The sequence below is a fragment of the Leptopilina heterotoma genome, unplaced genomic scaffold, assembly GCF_015476425.1.
Source record: "Leptopilina heterotoma isolate Lh14 unplaced genomic scaffold, ASM1547642v1 Lhet_417, whole genome shotgun sequence".
NCBI classification, from domain to species: domain Eukaryota; kingdom Metazoa; phylum Arthropoda; class Insecta; order Hymenoptera; family Figitidae; genus Leptopilina; species Leptopilina heterotoma.
Window position 1 is genome coordinate 60,500 of NW_025111076.1, and position 18,139 is coordinate 78,638.

The following is an 18,139-nucleotide window of genomic DNA, read 5'->3' on the forward strand; positions in this document are numbered from 1 at the left end:
TTCTCTACAGATCCAATTTATAATCGCGAGAAAAATTTAAAACAACTTCAGACTAATTTTTGTCTAGGGTATGCATAGCAGAATCTAATGTTCTAGCATTCGATTAGAAACAAATTATAATTCATCATTAGTCAGTACTTAAATTATGAAATGACACATAATTAACAGCATCTTCTGTAATTTTCAGGAAATCTGGAACCAAATTTAAAAATGCAGCATTAAAAATAGTTGTATGCTAATATTAGCCATCAAATGTGAAAAAAACTAAAATTCTAAACTTTTATTTCAAAACAATTACTGCACTTTTAGGCAAAGCTACAATTGAACCCACATTTTTGGTATAAAATAAAAAACAATTACTATTTTTGGCAAATATGACGTAATATCTGTATCTGATGACAATAAACATTTCATTTTAGTCAAATATTGTAATTGATAAATACAAATAAGAAACTAATTAAAATATTATAAAACAGATCGCAAAAATAGGGGAAACAGACTTTGACAACAAATTTCGGCATTATGTCCTTCAAGTATAAAATAATCATGTTTACCGGAAAAGCGTAACGATAAATTTAACTCTATCATCACAGTGTGATGAAATATTTTTAAAAAAATAAAAAATAAAATAATAGCAAGCAATAGAGAGAAAAAATTTTGTAATAGCTCCTTGTAGTTTCCTAATCCAGATTACGAATCATAAATAAAAGCAACGAATTTCTACGGATGAATCTCAGTTGGACCAACAGTGTCTTACAAGCTGGACCAATTTTTAATACCCTGCTTTATATTCCAAATCTTCTAATCATCATAAGACGTAATTTTCCATTTTGCATTAAAGAGAACAATAATAACAGTTAAAGAATTGGTTTTTCAAGTGTTTTCAAGCAGAAAAGAAAATGGTTCACTTAAAGTTATTTGGAGCTGTGATTACTTTCTTGTGCTTCTTCAAAATTGGATCTAATCATCCAACATATTTATCAAGTGATTATAAAGAGCTTCTAGATAAGCTGGAATTCGATTCATTTCATATGAAAAAGGATTTTAGAAAAGAAAGTAAATTATTTAAGGAGTCACTAACAATGAGTGGTTGCAAACAGCGACATCCGGAAAGTGCTTTTTTGGACATTTCACAACAAGAAAATTTTCTCAATGTTACCTTGAATCCTAACATCAAATGTTTGGAATTTGAATCCAATGATCCAGGAATATCAAATACGACGTTCTCCAACCTTTTGGATCTTGACTACTTGAACCTAACAAGAAAACAGGCATTACAAGATTTGAACAATTTTTCACATTTGAATATCAAATATCTTGTTTTGGACAACATGGATGACACACTTTATTATAAAGATTATAAGTACGCCAACTGGAACGAAAAAGTGATTCAAGATTGGAGTAAATTTAATACGAGTCTGGATGAAAATTTATGGGAATCATTTAAGAAGAGTGAGACATATCGCAAGAAGTACGAAGCTGGAATATCTGGAACATCTGGAACATCTGAGAACAACAGCATTGACAACATCATTAATCTTCAATTACCAAATTTGAGGATTCTTTGTTTGCATCGTGTTATTTTTAACCAGAATAACACAAATTTGGTTATTAATACAACATCGACGAATTTAACACACTTGTTTTTGCTAAGGACCGACAATATTATTGATTTTAATCATCATTTTGTCAATTTAAAAAATCTCACTTACTTAATCTTATTCAATGCTAATCTCACTTCCTATAAATCTTCACCAAATCATAAATCAATTATTACTTTGAATCTTTCTGACAATTTCTTTTTAGGACTACATAACGATTCCTTAGATTTTCAACATCATCCAAATTTAGAAAATTTAGTAATTTCTTATTGCCACATTTATAGATTTCCCAAAAATACACTAAAATTCAATAAAAAATTACGTTATTTATATTTGGCACGGAATTCTCTTAGTGTACTTTACAATGACACATTTAAAGCAAACAGTGCATTGGAAGTGTTAAATTTAAATTGGAATAAATTTACAGAAGTTCCAAATTTACAAATAGAAAGTTTAGAAAAATTGTACTTGGGTAATAATAAGATAGTAGAATTAAAGGAAAATTCTTTCACTGGTTTGGATAATTTACAAATTTTGTTTTTGAATAACAATAAAATTCAATGTATACATGATAAAACATTTGCTAAACTATCAAATCTGCAAATACTTGATATTTCTAACAATCAAATTAATACATTTACGTATCAATTACCCTTAAATCTTAAATATTACTTCCAAAAAGATGAGGAACATAACTATTCTTTAGAAGATTTGACGGATCGTGTTGAATTACCATTAATATTTAAAAGGTTCAAACTTATTATCTTTAAAACTCCAACGTCCAATGCAAGTATGACCAATTTTTTTATGAAATAGTTTGTTGAATAAGTCAATAAATAAATTTTCCTAAATACTTTGTTATTTTAGCTTCTAATTTCTTATAATAATAATAATATTATCTTTAGTTTAAACAAATATTGTTCTTTTAGGCACATATAAAAATCAAATCTATAAATTTCAGGTAAAAAATCTGAGCAAGTTGTTCTTATTGTTATCAAAGTTATAATAAAAATTATAGATTCAGCATAAACAAGAAAATCATCTTCGTTAACTTTAGGCGAACCTAATGTTTTAATCAATAAGTACAAAATCAAAAACTACAGTTAATGAATATTTTAATACAGTAGATTAAAAAAAAATGCAAATAAAAGCAGGAACAAAAATTTATAGATAGTTATCTTAACGCTTTAAATAATTATGTTTACACGAAATTGTGTTGATTTTAACTGCATCATAGTGTGATGAAATATTTATGTAAAGTTAATGAAGAAAGAAAACAATATTACGCAATTTAGTACTTAAGAAAATTCGGTGATTCTATTTATGATCCGAAATCTGGAATGTGATAACATTCCAGATTTCGGATCATAAATAGAATCACCGAATTTTCTCGGATGAACCTCAGTTGCATCTACAGTGTCTCACAAGCTGGACCAATTTTTTTATACTCTGCTTCATATTCCTAGTTATAATCTTCTAATCATCAGTAGCAATGATTTTTCATTCTGGATAATAAAGAGAACATTAAAAACATTTAAAGAGCAGTTTGATTTTGTGACAAGTGTTTTAGACAAAAGGATTTTTATCTCAGAAGAAGTTAACAATTTTTTTGTTAATTTGGAATTAAATACCTTTCTTTAATTACAATTTTTAGTTTCGTGAACATAAAAAAACAAAATGCTTCAACTGAAATTATTAACTATTGTGCCTATTTTTTTCTGCTTTTTCAAAATTACAACAACTGCTCCAACTTATCAATGGAGCAGTTCTGTGGAACGTTTAAAATCGCTCGGAATTAATTCCCTAGTGCAGGAAATTGAACTTCTGGAAGAAGGTGAATTTTTAGAAGGACTAATAACAATCAAAGGTTGTAAAGCACGACATCCAGAAAGTATTTTTCTGGAATTTTCACAAGAAAATAAATTTTCATCAGACAACATTACTACTAATTCTCAAGTCAAGTGTTTATTACTGCAAACAAATGAAATCAATGAATCGTCAAATTTATCATTCTCAAGTCTTCCAAATCTGGAATATTTGGGTTTGATACTAATGAGGACATTGGAAAAAGTGAATAATTGTTCCCATCCGAATATTAAGTATCTATTTTTGAACGGTATCGAAGACCTACTGCATAATTCGGAATTGAAAATTGAAGAGAGATTGGAAATTGAACAAAGATCGAATATTGAAGAGAGTGAAAAAATAATTCAAGATTGGAGTGAATTTGATTCGAGTTTGGACGAAAATCAATGGGATTCGTTCAAGAAAAGTGAGACATATCGCAAGAAGTACGAGACTATATCATCATCCAAGAACAACAGCGTTGACAAAATTGTGAACCTTCAGTTACCAAATTTAAAAATTCTTTCAATAAAAGAAGTTATTTTTAGTACGAATAACACAAATATAGTTATTAATACAACATCGAAAGAATTAACACATTTGTTTTTTATTCATAATTATAATATGACAGCTATAGATCACCATTTTATGAATACAAAAAATCTGATTTATCTTGTTTTTCACTTGTGTAATCTGAACTTTTATAAGTCGTCACCAAACCACACATCATTAACTCATTTGTTTCTTATTAATAATTTCTTTTCGAATCTCAATAATAATTCCCTTGATTTTCAACATCATCCAAATTTAACCCTTCTAATGATTTCTGAGTGTCATATGTACAGATTTCCGAAAAACAGTTTAAAATTTAATACAAAATTACGTTATTTGGATATGTCGCACAACGAACTAAGAGCACTTCATAAAGACACTTTTCAATCAAATACTGTATTGGAAGTGCTAAACTTAAAAAATAATAAATTTAAAGAAGTGCCAAACTTAAATATTTTCAGTTTGGAAAAATTATACATGACTAATAATATGATAGCAGAATTAAAGGAAGATTCTTTCAGTGGTTTAGATAATTTACAAATTTTATTTTTGGATAGCAATGGAATTCAATATGTACATCGTAAAACATTCGCTAGTCTTTCGAATCTACAAGTACTTGATATTTCTTACAATAAGTTAAATAAATTTGTTTATCAAGTACCATCAAATCTCAAGTATTTAAATCTAGAATCTAATGGAGATCTTTCTAAAAATGATGTTATTGCTGATTGGGGCAACCAAACATTGAAAAATAATATTATTGTAGATTTTTGATATTGTCAGGAGTTTAAAAAAATTGTATATGAATCATGTATGATTATATGAAAATGTATTGATAAATTTAACTGTACCATATAATGGTGTGTAGAAATATTTTTTATGAAACTAATAAAGAGTGAAAATAGTGATATGCAATCGAGAAAAGAAATTTCGTAACATTCCCTTCCTACATTTCAGATAAGGCGTCATAAATATCTTACCGAATTTCCACGGATGCAAATCAGTTGGACCAACAGTGTCACACAAGCCAGAACAATTTTTAATGCTCTGCTTTATATTGCCATCACTAATTTTTTAATAATAGTTTTCCATTATTTCTTATACCGTATAATCTACAGGATTTCCTTTTATTATAATAAAAGGAATATTAATTAAATTCTCCACAAAAGAACTTGTTTTGTGTAAAGTGTTTTCAAAGGAAAATGGTTTCCTTCAAATTATTTGCAACTGTGATTACTTTCTTGTGCTTTTTCAAAATTGGATTCAATCATCCAACAGGTTTACCAAGTGGTTTCAAAGAACTTTTAGAATCATTGGGAATCGATATATTCGGGTTCGATGAGGAACTTAAAAATTCTGAACCGAACGACGAAATACTAACAATGAGAGGTTGCAAGAAGTTACATCCGGAAAGTGCTTTTTTGAATATTTCACATCAAGAAAATATTATTAATAACGTTACTAATCCTCAAGTAAAATGTTTGGAATTTGAATCCAATGATCCAGGAAGAATATCAAATACAACTTTTTCTGGTCTTTCGAATCTTGACTACTTGAACGTAACGAAAAAACTGGCATTAGAAGATTTGAACAATTTCTCACATTTGAATATCAAGTACCTTGTTCTGGACAATATGGATGATACACTTCATTATAAAGATTTCAAGTACGCCAACTGGAACGAAAAAGTGATTCAAGATTGGAGTAAATTTGATTCGAATTTGGACGAAAATTTATGGGATTCATTCAAGAAGAGTGAGACATATCAGAAAAAGTACGAAACTATAATATCATCTCAGAAGAACAGTAGCATTGACAACATTATTAATCTTCGCCTACCGAATTTGACATCTCTCTGTTTGTATCGTGTAGTTTTTAAACAAAATAACACCAATTTGGTTATTAATACAACATCGACGAATTTAAGATACTTATTTCTTTTTAATTGCGACAATATCATTAATTTTAACCATCATTTTGTGAATATGAAAAATCTCACTTCCTTATCCATATTCGATTCTAATCTCACTTCCTATAAATCTTCAACAAATCATAAATCAATAATTACTTTGGATCTTTCTGCGAATTTCTTTTTCGGACTACATAACGATTCCTTAGATTTTCAGCATCATCCAAATTTACAGAATTTAGTAATTTCTTATTGCCACATTCATAGATTTCCCAAAATGGCATTAAAATTCAATACAAAATTACGTTATTTAGATATGACAGCGAATTCTCTTAGTGTACTTTATAATGACACATTTAAAACAAATACAGCTTTGGAAGTATTAAATTTATGTGGGAATCGATTTATAAAAGTTCCCTATTTAGGTATTTGTAGCTTAAAAAGATTGTACTTGAATATTAATATGATATCAGAATTAAAGGAAGATTCTTTCAGTGGTTTAGATAATTTACAAATTTTGATACTGTATAGAAATAAAATTAAATATGTACACTACAAAACATTTGCTAAACTTTCAAATCTGCAAATACTAGATCTTTCCGGCAATGAATTGCATAAATTTACGTTTCAGTCACCGTCAAATATTAAATACCAATTTTTAGAACAAGGTATACCGCATTCTACAAAAGAATTTGAAGATTTTATAAATGGAGCAATAGTATTCAAAAGGTTTTGGTTAACTGTACAAAATAAATAATAATCACAATTTTAGAAAAACATAACTTTTTTTAAATCAATATGTAAAAAGTTGAAAAATAAAATTAATGTATATTTCCAAAAGACCAGATTAGAATTGTGCAAAGAAAATTAACGAAAGAATCGGAAATAGTCTAACTTGAAATTATTATGTTTACTTAAAAATCTACTGATGTAACTGTATCATCACAGTGTGATGAAATGTTTTTTAAAAAATAAATAAAGAAAATAATATTACGCAATCAAGAGGAAAAATTTTGTAACTTTTTACCCTTCTTGTTTCCCATTCCAGATTAAGAATCACAAATAGATTAACACCGACCTTCCACAGATGAATCTCAGTTGGACCAACAGTGTCCCACAAGCTGGACGAATTTTTAATACTTTGCTTTATATTCCTACTACCAATTTTTCATTCATCATTAGCGATAATTTTCTATTCCTTATAATAAAAAGAATATTAATTAAATTCTCTACAAAAGTACTTTTGGTGTTGTGCCAAGTGTTATAAAAAAGAAAATGGTTTTATTAAAATTATTTGGAACTGTGATTACTTTCTTGTGCTTTTTTAAAATTGGATTCAATCACCCAACAGAGTTTCGAAGTGGTTTTAATGAATTTTTAGAATCATTGGGAGTCGATTTAATTGGAAACGATAAGGTACTCATGAACAATTATGAAATGTACGGGGAACTACTAACAATGAGAGGATGTATGAAGCGACATCCGGAAAGTGCTTTTTTGAACATTTCACAACAAGAAAATATTCTTATTAATAATGTTACTCAGAATCCTCGCGTCAAATGTTTGGATATTGAATCCAATGATCCAGGAAGAATATCAAATACAACTTTTTCTGGTCTTTCGAATCTTGACTACTTGAACGTAACGAAAAAACTGGCATTAGAAGATTTGAACAATTTCTCACATTTGAATATCAAGTACCTTGTTATGGACAACATGGATGACACAATTCATTATAAAGATTTCGAGTCCGACAACTGGAACGATAAAGTGATTCAGGATTGGAGTAAATTTGATTCGAATTTGGACGAAAATTTATGGGATTCATTCATCGAAAGTGACACATATCGCAAGAAGTACGGCCCTATTATATTTTCCGAAAAGAACAAGAGCAACAACATTATTAATCTTCAATTATCAAATTTAAGGATTCTTTGTTTGTATCGTGTAATTTTTAACCAGAACAACACCAATTTGGTTATAAATACATCATTGACAAATCTAACACACCTGCTTTTAAGAAACTGCGAAAACATTTCTAACTTTAATCATCATTTTGTCAATTTGAAGAATCTCACTCATTTACATATATTCGATTCTAATCTCACTTTATATAAATCTTCACCAAGTCATACATCAATAATTACTTTGGATCTTTCTTATAATTATTTTTCAGGATTACATAATGATTCCTTAAATTTTCAATATCATCCAAATTTAGAGAATTTAGTAATTACCTTTTCTCACATTTATAGATTTCCCAAAAATGCACTAAAATTCAATACAAAATTACGTTATTTGGATATGACAGTGAATTCACTTAGTGTACTTTATAATGACACCTTTAAATCAAACACTGCATTGGAAGTGTTAAATTTGAGAGTCAATAATTTTAAAAAAGTGCCCAATTTATTTATTAAGAGTTTAAAGATATTGCACATGAATCATAATAAGATATCAGAATTAAAGGAAGATTCTTTCACTGGTTTAGATAATTTACAAGCTTTGTTATTGAATGACAATAAAATTCAATACGTACACTACAAAACTTTTGCTAAACTTTCAAATCTGCAATTTTTAAGTCTTATCAGCAATGAATTGAAAAAATTTACGTTTCTGTCACCGTCAAATCTGAAATACCAATTTTTAGTAAATGGTATAGGTCTTTCTAAACAAGAAATAGATGATATTATAAATAAACCAAAAACATTAAAAATCTTTAATAACCGTACAATAATCGCATGATAGTCAGGTAATATTGTAATTTAAATTAAAGAAATGTATTTAGAAAATAATAATTATTATAAGTATCAGGTTTGACTTAGTGCAATCAGAATCAAAATCTATTTAGTTTTCTCAAAAGAAACAACATCCTGCCTTATTATTACATCCTGACAATTCTTAAATTGAATTTATCATTGAACATGAATTAAAATATGGAATTTTTAAATGTAGCTTTATAATGACACCTTTGAAACAAATACTGCTTTGGAAGTGTTAAATTTACATCAGAATGAATTTAAAGAAGTTCCGAATTTATTTATCAGGAGTTTAAAGTACTTGCACATTGGTAGTAATGAGATAACAGAATTAAAGGAAGATTCTTTCACTGGTTTAGATAATTTACAAATTTTGATATTGAATCGCAATAAAATACAATATATACACCACAAAACTTTTGCTAAACTTTCAAATCTACAAATTTTGAGTATTTCTTTCAACGAATTAAATACATTTACTTATCAGACACCACCAAATCTTAAATATCAGTTCTTAAAAGAAGAATTATTTTTTTCTAAACAAGAATCAATTGAACGATATAACCTTACTAAAGATGTTACATTTCATTAATAGACGCTCACTGATTAATTTTTAGTTTATTTCTAACAGATTGTATCACAAATTCTATTCTATTTTTGAAAAAATAAAGAAAGAATGAAAATAATACTACGCAATAAAAAGAATTTTTTAATCATTTACCCTTCTTGTTTCGTTTTCGAAAATAGATTAACACCGACCTTCCACAGATGAGAATTCAGTCGGACCAGCAGAGTCTTACGGATTGGATCAATTTTCAGTTCAGTCTTTTAGTTTTGTGAAAAGTTTTTCAAAATCCAAAATGCTTCAACTAAAACTATTAAGTTCTGTGACAACTCTTCTGTGCTTCACCAAAATTGCAACAAGTTTTCAAAATGATTCAACAAAAAGTGCCAGGGAACTTTTAAGAGAGGAAGAAATCTATTCATTGAAGTATTCGGAAACGGATTATTCAAAGTATTGTGACTTTACAGAGAAGCAATTAGAAATGGCTTACTGCAAAGAGGTTCAACATCCAGAAAGTGTCTTTTTGGAAACTTCACAACTTATCAATTTTCCAAGTAATATCACTTACAATCCACAAGTCAAGTGTTTGCAACTAGAGACTAATTTAGCAACTAAAATATCGAATGCAACATTTTCTTCTCTTCCAAATCTTGACTATTTGCTTATGCACTTAAACTTTACCATAGAAGAATTTCACGACTTTCCACATGAGGCGATTGAAACACTAGTTTTGGGGAATGGTTATGATTTCATTACACCAACAAAAAAGGTTGATGCATTTGAAGACCCAGGTATATTTAAATTTTGGAAGGAATTCAATACAAATTTGGATGAAAATGAGTGGGATTTGTTCAAGAAGAGTTACAGATATCGAAACTACTACTACTACTACTACTACAACTACTACTCCTCTTACCCCACTGAGATATCAACTGAGAACAGTAACAATAACAAGAACATCATTAACAGCAACAACTACAACGAAAGCAACAGTAACAACAATGTGGATAACATTATTAATCTACAGTTACCAAATTTAAAAACCCTCTACATTTATAGTCGAAATATGACAAAAGACAACAAAAATTTAATCATCAAGACGTCATCGAAAAAACTAAAAAATTTAGTTTTATACGACATAGTTTATATAGCTGATAATTTTGTCCATATAAATAATATCACCCACTTAAAAATAACATCTTCTATTATCAAAACCTACAAATCATTACCAAATCACTCCTCAATAACTTCTCTCGTTTTTGATAACAATGTAATTTCAAGTCTACATGTCGATCCGTTTGATCTACAACATCATCCAAATTTAAAACTACTAATAATAAATGATTGTCAAATTTACAGATTTCCCAAAAATACACTAAAATTCAATACAAAGTTACATTATTTGGATTTATCAAAAAATTGTCTTAGCGTACTTTACAATGACACATTTAAAACAAATACTGCATTGGAATTCTTGAATTTATTTAGAAATGAATTTAGAGAAGTACCTAATTTACGAATCAGGAGTTTAAAAAAATTGTACATGAATTATAATATAATATCAAAATTAAGGGAAGATTCTTTCACTGATTTGGAAAATTTAACACTTTTGATACTAAGCTACAATGACATTGAGTATATACATCCGAATACTTTTGCTAAACTTTCAAATTTAGTGTTACTTGATCTCACTAGTAATAAATTGAATAAATTCGTTTATCAATCGCCGTTAAATCTTAAATATTTATTTAATGTAGGAAATTATTTGCTGATTGAGAATTTTAATTAAGGAAGATTTCGACTATATCAGCAATTAGTGACATCTATTAGACGTCAATTGAACTCTTTGGTTTAGAGTCAGGTGTTATTCTTAAGATAATTACTCCGATATGGTTGTCGGTAAATAATTATATTTTTGAATTTAATTTTTGATCTGAAAAAATAAGCTGCGTGAACGACTGCACTGTGCATCTGTGAGGACTCGAACCCCAGTTAATAGCTGCCTTTCGCGGGACTAACGCCTACCAATGCACCATGCCAACACAGCCTGGACGTTCACGTTTCTTATAATCTCAGATCAAGCCCATACACTAGTCGAAGAGCTGTATAGTTAATGTAGGAAATTATTTGCTGATTGAGAATTTTAATTAAGGAAGATTTCGACTATATCAGCAATTAGTGACATCTATTAGACGTCAATTGAACTCTTTGGTTTAGAGTCAGGTGTTATTCTTAAGATAATTACTCCGATATGGTTGTCGGTAAATAATTATATTTTGAATTTAATTTTTGATCTGAAAAAATAATGGTGCATTGGTAGGCGTTAGTCCCGCGAAAGGCAGCTATTAACTGGGGTTCGAGTCCTCACAGATGCACAGTGCAGTCGTTCACGCAGCTTATTTTTTCAGATCAAAAATTAAATTCAAAAATATAATTATTTACCGACAACCATATCGGAGTAATTATCTTAAGAATAACACCTGACTCTAAACCAAAGAGTTCAATTGACGTCTAATAGATGTCACTAATTGCTGATATAGTCGAAATCTTCCTTAATTAAAATTCTCAATCAGCAAATAATTTCCTACATTAACTATACAGCTCTTCGACTAGTGTATGGGCTTGATCTGAGATTATAAGAAACGTGAACGTCCAGGCTGTGTTGGCATGGTGCATTGGTAGGCGTTAGTCCCGCGAAAGGCAGCTATTAACTGGGGTTCGAGTCCTCACAGATGCACAGTGCAGTCGTTCACGCAGCTTATTTTTTCAGATCAAAAATTAAATTCAAAAATATAATTATTTACCGACAACCATATCGGAGTAATTATCTTAAGAATAACACCTGACTCTAAACCAAAGAGTTCAATTGACGTCTAATAGATGTCACTAATTGCTGATATAGTCGAAATCTTCCTTAATTAAATATTTATTGTTGAAGTATAATCATTTTTCTACAGTAAACGATGTACATGATTTAGGCAATGCAACACTGAAATATTCTGATATTTCAGGTCTCTTCAATGTTGAATATGATAATTAATATTTATCTTCTTCAAAAAATATTTCATATAATATAACCAGCAAATGATACTCTGATATTATTTGTTTATTATCATTTAAAAATTTAAAATAAAATTTTTTTCAAGAACTTCATTATTCTCAAAAATAATTAAATTCTTCGGAAGAATATTCAATTATTTATTTATTTTCACTACAATTTTAATAAAATTTCTCAATTATCTTTAAAAGTATTAATTAAATTCGATTATTTTCAAAAATTTTAATATCAATTCAATTATTTTTAACAATTCTTGATGAAATTCTTTTTAAAAAAAAAATCATTATCTTCAAAATTTTTAATAAAATTCCTTCAAAAAATGCAACTATTTTAAAGATATTAAAAATATAAAATACTTCGAAACAATAATTCAATTATTTTTATGAATTTGTAAAATCCTTCTCAAGAATTCAATTATTTTCATATAAATAAGAAAATTCTTCTGAAAAAGAATATTTTCGCATAAATAATAAAATTCTACAAAGGAATTATATTATTTTCATAAATAATAAAATGTTTCCTAAGAATTCAATTATTTTCAATATAATTTTAATAAAATTTCTCGCAAGAATACAATTATTTTTTAAAAATATTAGTTAAATTCAATTATTTTCAAGAGTTTTGATCAAAAATTCAATTATTTTCAACAATTTTAATAAAATTTTTAGAAACAAATTATTTTTATAAATTGTAAATATCTTGTCAAGAATTCAATTATTAAATAATAAAATTCTTCTGAGGAATTCAATTATTTTCAATACAATTTTAATAAAAAAAAAAAATTCAATTATATTAAAGATAATTTTAATAAAATTTCTCTAACAAGTTGAATTATTTTTAAAAATTGTAATAAAATTTTTCTAAACAATTCAATTGTTCTGAAAGTTTTTTATAAAATTTTTTGTAAATTTCAATTATTTTAAAAAATTTCAGTAAACATTATTTTTAAAAAACTTTATTATTTTCAAGAAAATTGAAATAAATTCTTCAAAACAATTCAATTGTTTTAAAGAATTTTAATAAAAAATCTTGCCCAGAATTAAATTATTTTTTTTAAATACAATTTTAATTAAATTTTCTGTAAAGAATTCAATTATTGAAAAAAATTTTTTTTTATAAATACTTCACAAGAATTGAATTATTTTCAGTACATCGACAATTTAATTATTTCTGAAAATAATTGAATTTTTGAATTGAATTTTATTAAAACTTTTTTAAATAATTGAATCCCTGCGAAAAAATTTATTATTTCTACAAATAATTGAATTTTTGCAAAATTTAAAAAAATAAGTAAATTTTTGAGAAGAATTTTATAAAAATTGTATTTAAAATAATTGAATTCTTGTGAAAAATTTACTATTTATTGATATAATTGAATTCTTTTGAAGAATTTAACAAAAAATGATTAAAAATAATTTAATTTTTTTCTGGAATTCAATTAAAATTGTATTAAAAAATAATTGAATTCCAGCGAAAATTTAATTAATTTTAAAAATAATTGTATTCTTGAATTGGATTTTCTAAAAATTTTATATAAATAATTGAACTTTTGTGAAAAATTCAATTATTTTTTTTAAAAAATTGAATTTTCTCGGAGAATTTTTACAAGATTTTTCAAAATAATTGAAATTTTCGAAGAAATCGATTAAAAACGGAATTGAAAATGAGTGAAATTCTGATAAGAATTTTATTAATTATATAAAAATAATTGAATTTTTTACGAAGATTTTTCTTATTTGTAAAATGACTTTTTGTAAAGAATTTTATTACAATTTTTTTGAAAATAATTGAATTTTTGCAAAGATTTTACTATTTTAAAAAATAATTGAATTTTTTTTTTAAGAATTTATTAAAATTTTAAAAAATAATTGATTTTTATGAACATTTACTTTAAAACTTTTAAAATAATAATGTCTGTTAATAATTGAAATTAAACATTTAATTATTGAATTTTATTAAAATTTGAGAAAATAATTGAATTTTTTCGACAAAATTTTTCAAGACCCTATTTTTTATGAATATAAAATAAATAACTACTATTATAATTATAGTCATAGTTATTATAATATAATGCTTAAAAATATGTGTAAAATGTAAAAATAAAAAAATAAATAAACAAATAAAAAAAATTGAACTAATTAATTTATTTTGTTAATTTATTGTTAATTTATTATTTATCTCAGGTAAAAAAATTAGAACGAAAATTAACCAAACGAAACTAAATGATAACTTAGGTCTAAAATTATTTTACAAAATGTAAAGAAATTAACTTTAGAATTTACAGAAAAAAACGATGAAAATGTAAAAAAATAATCTTAATTTCTAAATTTAGGTCAAAAAATTCCTGATGGAATCGAAGTTGATAGAAAAAAAAGTCGTTTCAACTTGTAAAAATATAAAAATACTCAAATGGAAATGAATTCAGTAATAAGATGATTCTTCTTGCGAGGGGAAAATGAGAAATATTATCATATTGTAGTTGAGAAGTGCGATGATGACAAATTCTATGGTTTACGCGCCTCGCGTTAAATTACATCAGAATAGTAATTATATATTATCTACATGTGTAATTCTGATACATCATTTTCAATTTTACATTTATTTTCTCATGCAAATGATTCAGTTTTTGAATAAATAATCACGAGAATTGTTCTTGTTATTCAAGAATCAAGGTTTTTACTTCTTTTTTTTAGAAACTTTACTTTTTCTTCTCTTATACGAAAACAAAAGAATTTTTTTTAAAAACCAAGAAATAGAATTAAAACAAAAATTATTAGACGAAAAATTTAAATTCAAAACCCAGGAAATACAACTGAGAAATAAAAAATTTCGTAATAAAAAATTAAAAAATCGAAAATTTAAAAAGTAAAAAATTAAAAAATTAAATTTACAAAGTCAATGAATAAAATTAAAAACCAAAAATTATTATCGAGAAATAAAATGAAAGAATCAAAAATTTATAAATCAAATATTGATAAACCGAAAATTAAATTTAAACAGTCGGGAAATAAAATTGTTTCCAAAAATTAAAGAACCAATAATTAAATTTATAAAATGAATAAATAAAATGAAAAATAAAATTCAGAAACCAATAAAAAAAAAATCCCAACAGGTTTAAAAAAATTAAATTTAAAATTCAATGTGAAAATTTTTTTTAATAATAATATTTATATATGAAAAACAAGTCTCTATGCTTGTAAAAATATACTTTTAGAAAAGCAACCTTTTTTTATTTACTTTGGGATTTTCTTCGCAGGAAAAGCATGAGTGAAAAAAAATGAAATAAAGTTTATTCTATAAATCCTAAAAAGAATTTGTCTCTATGTGTATCTCTCATCGATAGATATGTCTACATAGAAAAAAAGTAAAAGCCATATGATATATCAGAAACTTGAATATAAAAATGTTTTTCAAGGGTTCGATAAAGGTTACAGAGAGAGAGGCTGCGTATGGCAAAAGAGTGTAACGTTAGAAAAATAAAAAAAAGTGTATATGGAAAAAAATATTTTTCCCTGATACGAATTACGTGCGACATGTCGACAATACAATTTTCTTTACTCATATGTATACGCTTTCAATTGGGAAAAATGTATTTTCATTTGGAAAATATATTTTCGTTTCATATATAAAATAAAAATTGTAATATAAATTATAACAAACTATAAAATAATAAAATAATAAAAAAAATAAAATAGTAAAATAGTAAAATAGTAAAATAATAAAATAATAAAGTAAAATAATAAAATAAAATAATAAAATAATAAAAAAATAAAATAATAAAATAATAAAATAGTAAAATAATAAAATAGTAGAATAATAAAATTGTTAAGCCCGTTTCTAATGTAAAATAAATAAATACAATAAAATAGCAAAAATAATAAAAAAAATTCCCAATAAAAAAAAAAATTCTATAAGGACAGAAACTAATTCTTTTTTTTAAATCGTTAGACAAAAAATAGAATTCGAGATCAATATGAATAGCTAAGTAATTATTTCATAAATTAAAATAATTATATTAACTAATTTTTACTAATTTCCAAATATATTTTTATAATTTAAAATAAGTTTCTTAAAAAAAATTTCCAAACAGTTGCTTTTCTATAATTATTTTTTTAATAGAATATTAATTTGAAAACTATTTTCAAATTATGCTATAATTTGAAAATAGTTTTCAAATTAATTTACAATTATTCCTTTTATAAATATAATTCACAATTAACTTTGCATTACTAAATAATAATATTTTAATTTTCCTCTCTCTCTCTCTTATTTTTAAATTAAAACCTTCAAAATAATTCGTGATAATATTTTTCATTTCATCACAAATAATCAAAAACGAATTTCAAACTTTAACAAAGAGAATATTTTCCTGTCTCGATTGGAACAAAATTCTCGTATATTAATTATGATTGTAATACATTTTATTACAAATGAAGTTTCCTCATACAAAATATCGTTAAAAATATATTTATATCCAATATAGAATACATTTATTATTTACAGAGGAAATTTCACCATTTTAAATTATAACTTAATTTTAATTGTGCTTTTCAATAAATAAAAAAAAAAATTCTTTATGATGTAAAAATTAATGTGAACATGAAAATCGAAAGGTTCTATACATTTCTTTGTTCCTTTTTCTTTGTATTATTAAAAAAAATTTTTTTTGTTAATATTTAACATAATAGAAAAACAAATTTTTTGTTACTAATATTTATGATTAAAAAAAAATTATTTTTATTATTAATTGTGCATAATTAATTAATATTTATAATTCACAATAAAAATAAATATAATTATTTTTTTATTTTTTTACTGTTTTTCTACTTTTTTACTATTTTTCTATTTTACTATTTATAATTTTATTATATTTTCTAATTAAAATAAATATAAAATTAATAAAAAATGTATTACTATTCAAATATTTACATTTATTAATCTGATTTAATTTTATAATATAATCTCTAAATTAAATTTAGTAAAATGTTTATTAATTTAAATTAGTGATTGACTTTCTACTTTTCAATAAGTAAATTTTACTAATAATTAGTAATTTCTACTAATTTATTAGTAAAATTTGCTAATTTAAAAGCAAAAGTCAGTCACGACTTTAAATTATTGATTAGTAAACATTTTTAACAATTCAAATTAAAAATTATAAATTAAAATTTACTAATTCAAACAAAAAAATTAAAAATTAAAATTTATTACTTCTCAATTAGTAAATTTTATTAATAAATAGTAATTTCTACTAATTTATTAGTAAAATTTACTAATTCAGAAGAAAAAGTTTGTCACTGATTCAAATTATACATTAGTAAACATTTTTACTAATTAAAATTAAAAATTAAAATTTTCTACTTATAAATTAGTAAATTTTACTGATAAATAGTAATTTCTATTAATATATTAGTATTTTCTACATCAATAAAAAATTAATAAAAAATAATTAACAAATTTGTTTTCATTTATTGTTAATAATATTAATATTAAAAAAAACATCATAATAATAATAATTATTTTTCTACTTTTATTTATTTAATTTTTTATTCTATTCACTTTTTTCTATTTAATTCTATTTTATCCTCTTTTTACACTATTTCTAATTCTTCTCTATTCTTCTAATTTTATTCACATAAGTAAATAAAAAAATAATACAAAAATAATTCTTTTCAATTTCATTTTGTTCGAAGTTCCAGATTAAAAGTGAAATGGTCTAGTGGTTAAGGCCGCCGACTAGCAATAAGAAGTTCAGGGTTCGATCCTTCTCATGGGGAAATTTTTTAAATCGCACATTTTAAATTTAGAAATAAAGTCGAATTGTCGCCAAATAAAAATGAATAGTAAATT

General features: G+C 24.9%; 1 protein-coding gene across 1 annotated transcript; it reads left to right on the top strand.

Annotated features, from left to right (window-relative positions):
* Window positions 1–758: 758 nt before the first annotated feature.
* Window positions 759–4,772, top strand: LOC122506395 (leucine-rich repeat-containing G-protein coupled receptor 4-like). Its single transcript, XM_043618536.1, has 3 exons — window positions 759–2,073; window positions 3,409–3,892; window positions 4,460–4,772. The coding sequence occupies exons 1-3, from the start codon at window positions 900–902 to the stop codon at window positions 4,770–4,772; spliced, it is 1,971 nt and encodes a 656-aa protein (XP_043474471.1). The 5' UTR covers window positions 759–899.
* The last annotated feature ends 13,367 nt before the right edge of the window (window positions 4,773–18,139 follow it).

Excerpts from the sequence above, each read along its gene's own strand:
- LOC122506395 (XM_043618536.1), top strand. The coding sequence starts at position 900 with ATGGTTCACTTAAAGTTATTTGGAGCTGTGATTACTTTCTTGTGCTTC. Across the intron at positions 2,074-3,408 it reads TTTAGAAAAATTGTACTTGG|TGCAGGAAATTGAACTTCTG; the intron begins GTAATAATAAGA and ends TTAATTCCCTAG. Across the intron at positions 3,893-4,459 it reads AGTGAGACATATCGCAAGAA|TTTGGAAAAATTATACATGA; the intron begins GTACGAGACTAT and ends AAATATTTTCAG.